The sequence below is a fragment of the Elephantulus edwardii genome, unplaced genomic scaffold (assembly GCF_000299155.1).
Source record: "Elephantulus edwardii isolate Elephantulus edwardi_28Jun2011 unplaced genomic scaffold, EleEdw1.0 scaffold00015, whole genome shotgun sequence".
In the NCBI taxonomy this organism is placed as follows: domain Eukaryota; kingdom Metazoa; phylum Chordata; class Mammalia; order Macroscelidea; family Macroscelididae; genus Elephantulus; species Elephantulus edwardii.
The window spans coordinates 3358335-3368501 of NW_006399765.1; the positions used below are offsets into that span (position 1 = coordinate 3358335).

The window sequence follows — 10167 nt, forward strand, 5'->3', positions numbered from 1 at the left end:
AGGTGTACTACCCCTCAGCTCACCACCCCTCAGCTCAGGGATTGCCTGAGGGTGTAGGACAATTCCTGGGGCGTGCTCGCTTGCTCGCGCACGCTCGCGCGCTCTCTCTCTCTCACACACACACACACACACACACACACACACACACACACACACACACTCTTCTCCTCCTTCACCTCCTACTCCTCTATTCCCTTCTCTCTCAATCTCTGCTGGGCTTGGCAGAGCGCAGCAGGTGTGTCTGGCCTCCAGGCTGCCCTCAGATCACAGAACCCCTAAACTAGGAAGGGAAAGCCCCCAAATAGAGACATCTCCAGGCCTCTGTGCAGAACTCTCTGCAAAGGAGGACTGGTCTAATTTCATCATCTCCTCAAAAAAAACCTGCTCCTTTCACCCCTCCTGTTCCTTTGCTCCTCTGTTTCCCGGCCTCTTCCCAGGTGATCCAGGGCACAGATTCCGTTTCTCTGAGATGCCAGCTCACAGACCCTCTCAGAACTTCACCCTCCATCAACACTGAGCCTGCCCCTCACAGCCTGAGCCCCAGAAAAAGCTGCTGTTCATCCAGCTGCACATCAGTGGTATGCTGGGCCCCTGCCAAGAAGACTTCTTTGCACCCCCCAACCCCCCACACTCCCCACACCCTAGCCACTTCGCCTCACACTATAGCTCCAAACTCTAGCCAGAAGCCAGGTCCCTCTTCCTCTCTGACCTGCCCCAATAGCCCCTCAAAGTGCATCTGACTAGGCTGATGAGGGATCAATGCCAATCCAATAACGCAATTGTCTGCCCTGGCGGCTGCATTAAGCCTCCCCTAGTAGGCCCAGGAAGCTCTCCTGCATCTATCCATAGGCTTATCTAGTTGACCACATTACACCAGCACCCGCCTCCCTTCACTCCCTCTGACGGCGCCGGACAGTCGCTCTAGGCCTGGGAGCAGAGCTGAACGTCCCCAGCTGTTGCACATCTCCACACCTCAGTTAAGTCCATTTAGACAGGAAGGATGAGAGAAAAGGCTGCACAGTCCCTGGGCAGAGGGAGCCCACAAGGATAGGGAGGGGTCCAAGGATGCACAGCAGGCCTATTTGGGTCTTCCATAATCAACACCTCTCCTGACATCTACTCCTTATGCTGAAGACACGTAAGACTTCAAGGTTCAAAGTCAAGGTCCGGCTGAGGTCTAGATGCAAGATCCATGCTCAGTGTCAGGTCTGTGATGAAGTGTAAAATTTAGGTCCAAAGTTGTTGCTCAGGACAAGTCTGTATCAAAGTTCAAGTTCTAATGTCCAGGATCAGGTTGAGATTTAGAGTTTGGGTCCAAGATTCAGAATGACATTCTAGGGTGAAGATCCAACTTCAATTTCTAGTCCAAGGTCATGACCAAGTCCACTGTCAAAGCTGGATGGGTTCAAGCCATTAGCTTAATGTGTGGGTTGGGCAGTTGTGTTGTTGTTGGGTGCCATCATTCGACTATAACCTGACCATGTCTCACGTCCACCCTATAAACAACAGATCTGGCCTTTGCCCTGTCCTATGTCATCCTCAGGATCTCTGATAATATTCAAGTCCACTGTTACAGCTACTGTGTTAATCTATCTTCTCCCTCTACCTCAGCCTCAGTTTCCCTCTTGAATTCAAGCAGTTCAATTTCATCTCTTTCAGTTCTGACCTTCAAGGATCCAGAAATTTTATTTTCGTCACAATTAATGGGTTTTTTTCTAGTAAGAACGTGGATTAACAGGCAATGTAGAGAATCGAGGGGACCCTGCTTTTCACAAAGTCTGGAGTCATGAGAGAAATCCAAGAGATCCAAGCTAAGCTTCCCCACTCTGAACAGCCTCAGTCTGTGACTCCCAAGGGTGGCAGGAAAGAACACCAAGTTCCTTATGTCAGCACAGCAATTTCTACATCCCAAAGACTCGTAGGCCAACACGGTGTGGACAAAGGCCGGGGATGCAGAACAACAGTGCCAATCTAAAGGGAAAATGAATCAGGAAGGGCCAGTCAATTTACCCAAAATCCTAAATGGTAAAGCTTGCCATACCTCCTGGGTGGATGTTTCATCAGGGTCTCCTATGTAGCCTGGAGCTGTCTGCTGGGGGAGGGGAGATGGGATGAGTGAGGCACTGCTGAGAGACATGAGCCCCTAACCTTTTGGACTTCCTCCCAGTGGTGGTCTCCCCTCTCCTTTACTGAAGTGTCCCCACCAGTTGCTGGGTGGGATGGAGGCTAGAATGAATCCTCTTGTTTGCACCCTGGGGGCAGAGAGAAGGTCAAGTGCAAAGAAGACAGGGCAGAAAAGGACAGGCACTGCACAAGACGCCCCAACGGCAGACCCAACCAAGTCCAGGAAGGGCCCTAGGGGAGCAGGACACAGCCCCACCCACGAGAACCAGCTCTTCAAGACCCTCAGCCCACCCACTCCCATCTCCACAACTCCTTGAAAAATCTTTCCAATCGATTTCTGCAGAGCTCTGAGTTCCCTGAGGATGATGGGAATTGGGTCAGACTCAGGAAGGACCATAATATGACGAATACCAGCGGATGGGGTGGTGGAGAGAGCTCCTAGAACTCTGTGGAAGGGTCTTAGCCCTGTGTAGTGGGCACCAGCCCCGCCCCCCAGTCCATAGCTCTGAGCCAGTTTTCATTCTGCCCCCACTTATCCAGACTTGGGGACCGCCCCCCAGGGCAGGTGTAGCAGCTGCCAGGCCCTCGGAATAGGTGGGTGTCATTTCTGGTCTGGTGCCCAGGGAACCGCTAACAAAGATGCTATAATGAGGGGAGGGGGAGGTACCCAGCCCCTTTGCCCAGCTCTATGAGCAGACAGGAGAAACTATTTTTATCTTGCTTTGCTGCTGACAGACCTGGCTTTCTGCTCAGCTGGCTGGAGCTGATTCTCGCGGCCCGAGGCCCTGGCACAGCAAGAAGCAGCTCTAAATATACCCATGCAGCAGCCCCTGCAGCCCCCCCACCACACCCAGCGGGGCCAGGCCTCCTCGGGAAACTGGGTCGGCTGGGAGGCTGGCCCACCACCAGGCCCTCTCCTTCTCCCTCTCCCACCTCAGGAGAGGGAGACAATATTGCAGCTGGAAATTCCCAGAGGACGTTTGAGACCCCCTGAGAGTCTGGGAGAGACCAGAAAGGAACTTGAACCAAGGCAGAATGCTGGTCTAGCTCTTACAAACTTGCTGTGTGACCTGAGGTAGGTTAAGACCTCTCTCTGAGCCTCAACTGCTGCCCAGGAAAAAATGGCCATGCTGAACGCAAGCTAATGCAGTAACACCCTCAACAGGGTGCCCTGTTTCAACAGTACTTAGCCATTATTATTGTTAATTATTATTATTTACCAAAATGTACAGTGGGCTAGAGCATTTTTTTTTAAGAATGGCAGCCTCTTTCCACTCTCAGCACCCCACCATCCCACAGGCCAACTGGGAGGTATTATTGGAGGAAACCACCCAATCGCCCCCAACCCCTAATGTGAACTCCCTCCCAACAGTGATCTCTAAGCCCACTCGGGCATTTTGAAAGAGAACAGACTTTGGCGCCATCTCAAGCCTGCCTCCTTGAGAGCGACCTTGGGCAATTTCTCTCCCCTCTCTGGGCCTCTGGGCTTAGTGCAGTACGTGGCACACAGCCGGGCACTGTGTTATTTGGAAGTATCATCATCATCATCATCATTCCTTGTCTGGGAGTCTCCCCAGCCCTCATGATCTGGGCCAGGGGTGGGGGTGGGTGTCATGCAGTTGGATGAGACAAGCTCTGCAAGGGATCCAGGACCTTCATTCCCATAGAATTCCCTTCTTTGAGTCTAGGAATTCCACTCAACCGCCCAACTCCCCAGATACTGAACCTTCAGCCTAAAGTAGCAAGACTTTTGGTTGGGCAGGGGAAACGAAATAATTCTCAGGTAACATGTGCACAGCATCGCCACATTCCTGAAGGGTTTCAGATGAGATGAGAGGGTGTGGGTCCAGAAAGGCTGCATGATCCACCCACTGTCACACAGTTAAGGATGAGAGGAGGATCAGTATGAGAGCCGGGTCTTCTCTCTGCTTAAGAAAGTCCCCTGTCCGCCGGGGAACGGGCAGCACAGCCTGCTCTAGTCACTGAGGCAGAAGAAAGTGCCCAGAGCCCATGGGATTCCATACACATTATAATTCCCTCCAAGGGTTCTCCAAGGAGCACTGGTAGCATAATGGTTAAGTATTCTGCCTCTAACCAAAAAGGTTGATGGTTCCAGCTCAACAGCAGCTCTTGGAGAGAATTATGTTCTACTCTGCTTCCAAACGCTGTGAGCCACTTCTACTGGAGGCCTCACTGTGAGTTACAATCAACTTGATACGACAGTTTTGGTTTGAGACTTTTTAATTTTTTTTATTATTATTTAAAGAAATGGGAGAACCTCCCAGGTGATGCAAGCGGCTTGCAATCGGCTGCCACCCAAAAAGTTGGCAGTTCAAACCCACACAGTGGCTCTACAGAAGAAAGGCCTGGCAATCTGTGTCTGTAACAATTACAGCTAAGAAAATCCTACACAGTTGTCCTCTGTACACCCATGCCCTCTAACACGTGGGTCATAATGAATGAGGGGCCAACTGGACAGTGACTAACAACAACAACAACAACAAAGGGTTCTCCAGGATTGAGGCCCAGAAAGATTGCCCAAGGTCACACAGGAGTCTGAGACATTCAGATGTATATCTGCTCAGAAGGGATTGTGTAACAGTGATTGTAAGAATCACAATAAAGGCAAAAATATTAGCTTGAGAAGTTATTCTGTCCCAAGCATTGTACTGAGCATTTCATATATGTATTAACTCATCCAACCCTTTTACGAGCTTCCTTAAAATGTGGCACAAAATGGTTAAGTGATTCTCATGGTCCCACATCTAGAGAGAAGGCTGTGGAGGTAGAGAGAATGGGATGGTGCTGGAGGAGACAGTTTAGAGAAAGAGGACAGAGGACATCTCCATGGAACTTACTCAGCGACAATGCAGAGTCTTTATGGCCACCCTCCTTCCTCTACAGCCCATGACCAGAGAAGTTAAGCAACCTGACCAAAGTCACACAGCAAATTAGAATCACCTCCTTCTAATATAGCATCCAGATTCTCATATGACACTCATCAAATCCATGCCAACCTCCACTGCCACTGGACATCATGTTTGTCTCTTGATGTTGTTCTGAAAGGTGATGCCACAGCTTCCACAAATGAATGATTAACATTTATTAGAGCCCTTATTTTCTGGAAGAGTCAAAGAGGTCACATGAATACAGCATTGAAGTGCTGTGTGCTATCACCAGGGGGCGACATGGACCTCGAACCCACTTGGGAGTGAAGAACCCGGTTGGCTGAGCTCATACCATATGCAGCAGGCGCTTTTTCTTCACAGCAAGAGATAAAAATTGCACATTTCTACCAGTAAGATATGTCAAGGACTCTAGGAAAGCAGAAATGCAACTACAGAACTCATTAACAATGAAAATATATGCTGTGCGTTGATAACGTGCCAGTCACTGGATTAGAATCCTAGTATGATGGGCAGGTTACTCTGAGCATGTTACTCTGTGTATGTAACTTAATTTCCTGGTGCTTCAGTGTTCTCATCTACCAAATGGGATCAAGCTCAGAGTTGTGAGGGTGGAACTCATTCAGTGGTGAAAGGCCCTAAAACAGCTCCAGGAATGTTAGTTATTACTGCTTACTCTGTGAGCTGGCTACAACTGTATTACTTAGGTGCATTTATAACTCCTTCTTATCCCATGGAATCCCAAGAGAACAAACAGGTCCTTCCTGGAGAAAGTGAACACCAGGATCCTCCTTGGAGGCAAGGATGGTGAAACTTCACCTCACCAACTCTGGGCATGTTGTTAGCAGGGGTCCACCCTTGGACATCGTGCTTGGAAAGGTGGAGGGTCATCATAAGAGGAGATCCTCAATGGCATGGATTGAGACAGTGACTGTAGTAACGGGTTCAAGTGTGTGGGCGGTGGTGAGGATGGCACAGGACAGGGCAGGGTTCAGATCTGCTGTTCATAGGGTTGCAATGAGTTACAGTCAACATGACAGCTCTGAACAACCTGTGACCTCCAGGGACATAGAGGCACAGAGAGATCAAGGAGTATGCTCAAGGTACACAAGGTTCCTCCATTTGGGAATGGTAAAACGCTTAACACGTAAGGCCCGAGTCATAAAACAAGTGACCTCTTAAATGGATCCTATGTTCTTCCCATTTCTAGAAGAAGAAAAAAATTGAGGAAACAGGAAGAGATCACCCAGCTAGACTATGTGTCAGGGAACCAAATCATACCTCTCTATCTTACAGGTTGGCCAGGAGCCTGGGGAAGACCCCTCTGGGCTGTGCAGTCGGGCTGGTCTGGTGAATTGTATCACCCATTACACAAACTTGAGTGCCCACCAGGCACTGTGCTGACACGGGGATCAGGGGGTGAATAAGCCAGCCACAGCCCCTTCCCCAGAGGAAAGGAGGGAAGTTTACGGTGGCTCCATATCCAGAGCAAGCTCCATCACCATTCTCTGCCTCACTTTTCTTATCTTTAAAATGGAAATATTAAACACGTTTTTGTGAGGATTAAATAAAACAATAGGGATGAAGCCCGTAGCACAGTCCCTTGAATAAAGCAAGTGCTCAGTAAGTAAGAATTATTATTCTCATTATCATCAGCAATCACATTGATATAAAGAGGAAAGGTCGAAGAATGTCCACCACCCACCATATATTCAACTTAATCTGAAATACATTCCCTTCAACATTTTGGGGCTCAAATACTAGACCTGGCTCTAGGGTGGCAGAACTACCCAAAGGGGAATCTGCAGATCAAAGGGAGGCAGGATGAAGTGCTGAGAGACTGGACACCCCTCAATTTCTAAAACTACCACCACTACTGTCCTGGTGCATCTGTCCACAGCTCCTCCCTTCCCAATCACCACCCCTGCTGCCCTCACTCACTTCTGTGGGGAGAGCTGAAGGAAGAGGAGAAATAGGAGTACATCCCAGCATCGGGGCTAGAAGCTACAGAGCTGACTCTGTGACGTGTCGTTGTTAGGTGAGCCAATGACACTGAGTCAAGGACAACTCATGGTGACCCCATGTGTACAAAGTGGCCTTGTGTTCTGTAGGGATGGTACAGCTGTGACCTTCAAACCACCAACCTTTCAATTGGTAGCCACACACCTAGCCAGCTGTACCACTCTAGGCCTCCATGACACAGGACAGGTCATCCCAGCTGCCAGGTGAGACGCAAAGGCCTGGAAGCCAGACAAGACTGTAAGGGGATCGAAATGAGACAAAGGGCCTGGCTTAAATCTGAACGTAAGAATCCTGACCCCAGTTTACAAGTTAACAATACCTCTCCTCTCTCAATGATGGGGGTGGGCTGGGTGCAAGTGTCACGGGTGTCAGATATGGAAAACCAAAAGAACCAATCGGTGTCAATTTCAACTCAAAGCAACCTCCCAGGATGCAGCAAGGCTGCCCGACTTGGTTCTTTATCTTTACAGAAGCAGACTGGCACATTTTTCTCTTACTGTGCTTTCAAACCACTGACCATTCAGTTAGCTGCTGAGCATGTAACCATGGCACTCAGGGGTCAGAAGAAGAAAACCAACCCCCGCCCCATCAACCCACCCCTCACCCCCATCTCCATTTGCCAATCCCCAGAGGCAAACCCTTGGAAAGGGGCCTAACCTCCATTGTTCTCCAAAAATCAAAGGACAAAGGAAACACTTCTGTAATTAAGTGTCAGGTTGATGAGTTTGTGCAGTCTGCCAGAAACTCTGGGGGAACCCAGCCCCCAGGGTCCCCAGGGAGCGTGCTAGGACCAGGCAGGCCTGAGGGAGGCAGAGACAAATCAGCTGTCCCTGTCCCCAGAAAGCTCAGGGAGCACTAGTCCACCCACCTACCACTTACTGAAACCCAGGATGGAAATCCAGTCAGGGGAGGGGACTGGGAGAGAGTGGATGATGGGAAAGGAGGGGAGGGGGTGAGGGTAGGAATTCTTCCTGAGATACCCTGGAAGGTGTACAGGGAAGCTGAGAGTCAAATAAGCTTGGAGCAAATGCAAGGAAGTGCTTTCTTGAATACCTACTATGTGCTACACAGTTGATACGTTTTAATTCCTCCAGCAACTCTGAGGGGGGTGAAACTGAATTATAACTGGTTTATCAGAAACCGTGCTCACACTGGGCACACACATTCAGCCAGAGGTGGGCGGGCAGACAATTAAACAATCTTTAGTGAAGTCACTTTTTCAAACAAGTAAAAGCATAATTATAATAGCTACCATTTATACAGCAATTATGGTGTGCTTGTTCCTCCTTTCTCAAGTTCTTCACATGTAAAATGGAGATTATTATCCCTCGGGCCGCTGTGACCCATGAAATGCGTCAGTACGGTTTAAAGGTAGTGCCTGGCGCACAGGAGGCCCTCAATACACGTTTATTATAATCACTTCTCTTGATCTTTTCAAGGTTCCTAGGGGGAGGGGTCCAATTAGAAACTCCATTTTGTAAATGATGAATCTGAGGCTCAACAAAGTTACAATGACTCAGAGGCCCATGGTCTTGAGATTGAGGCGGGGGTGGAGGCTTGGTGTCAGACTGCCAGTGTCTGAATGCTAGCTGCACCACTGACTAGCTGTGTGAACTTAAAAGTTACTTCAAGCCTCTACATCTTGGGCTTCCTACCTGTAAAATGAGGATGAGGGAGCTCTGGTGGCCTCGTGGCAAGGAGCTGCACTGCAATTCCGAAGCTGCGCGGTTCAAATCCACCAGGTGCTCCGCTGGAGACAGAGAGGCAATATCCTCCTGTGCCAGTCTGATCAGACTCAACGGTATACACAACAAGGAAAAAAGAAAGAAAGAAAAACCAGGGTCGAGAATAGTAAGTCCTCTTTCACCAAGTGGTGAAAGAAGTCTGGTGGCACGAAAGCGCATCTTGTTGCCCACAGAGGATTTGAACTCAAGAATTCTAAGCGAAGAACTATATATTACATGTCGGTAGCCAATGTCTTTTCTTCCAAGACTGCCCCAAGGACCCAGGGTTAGTGGTGCATGGTGTTCCATTGTGTGAATGTACCACAATTTCTCAATCCATTCATTTGTTGATGGGCATTTGGGCTGATTTCATTTTCTTGCTGTTTTAACACTGCTATGAATATAGGTGTATAGATGTCCACTGTGTCTCAGTTCTCATTTCCTTGGGATAAAGTCCTAGCAGTGGAATAGCTGGGTCTTACAGGATTTCTATGTTGAACTTGTTTAAAAAGAACACAGAGTTAGCGGTAGTGGGTAGGGGCTGTCCCAAGGAGGAAGGGCTCATAGGCGTCTAAGTCCCTTCTACCCCTTCTCCTCCAGGTTATGCCCCTCACTGCCTGCCCCCGAGCAGCTACGATGCAGACCAGAAGCCCGGCCTGGAGCTGGCGCCTGCCGAGCCCGCGTACCCGCCGGCGGCGCCAGAAGAGTACAGCGACCCCGAGAGCCCGCAGTCAAGTCTCTCGGCGCGCTACTTCCGTGGGGAGGCGGCCGTGACCGACAGCTACTCCATGGACGCCTTCTTCATCTCGGACGGGCGCTCGCGGAGACGGCGGAGCGCAGGTCCCGGAGACGCCGGGAGCGCAGGGGACGCCGACGGAGCCGGAGGGCGCGGGGGCCGCGCGGGGGCTCCGGCGGGCGGCGGGCACCGGCACGCGTGCGCCGAGTGCGGCAAGACCTACGCCACGTCGTCGAACCTGAGCCGCCACAAGCAGACGCACCGCAGCCTGGACAGCCAGCTGGCGCGCAAGTGCCCAACGTGCGGCAAGGCGTACGTGTCCATGCCCGCGCTGGCCATGCACGTGCTCACGCACAACCTGCGCCACAAGTGCGGCGTGTGCGGCAAGGCCTTCTCGCGGCCCTGGCTGCTGCAAGGCCACATGCGCTCGCATACGGGCGAGAAGCCCTTCGGCTGCGCGCACTGCGGCAAGGCCTTCGCCGACCGCTCCAACCTGCGCGCGCACATGCAGACGCACTCGGCCTTCAAGCACTACCGCTGCCGCCAGTGCGACAAGAGCTTCGCGCTCAAGTCCTACCTCCACAAGCACTGCGAGGCCGCCTGTGTCAAGGGGGCCGAGCCGCCCCCGCCGCCCCCCGCGGGCCCAACCAGTTGA

The 10167-nt window shown here is 50.9% G+C and overlaps 1 protein-coding gene across 1 annotated transcript in view; it reads left to right on the plus strand.

The window, feature by feature from the left end:
• Positions 1–10167, plus strand: part of SCRT2 (scratch family zinc finger 2) — a 13215-nt gene extending 3048 nt beyond the window's left edge. The window contains exon 2 of the mRNA XM_006881679.1: positions 9377–10167. Coding sequence (XP_006881741.1) covers positions 9377–10167 — 791 coding nt within the window. The remainder of the gene's footprint in view (positions 1–9376) is intronic.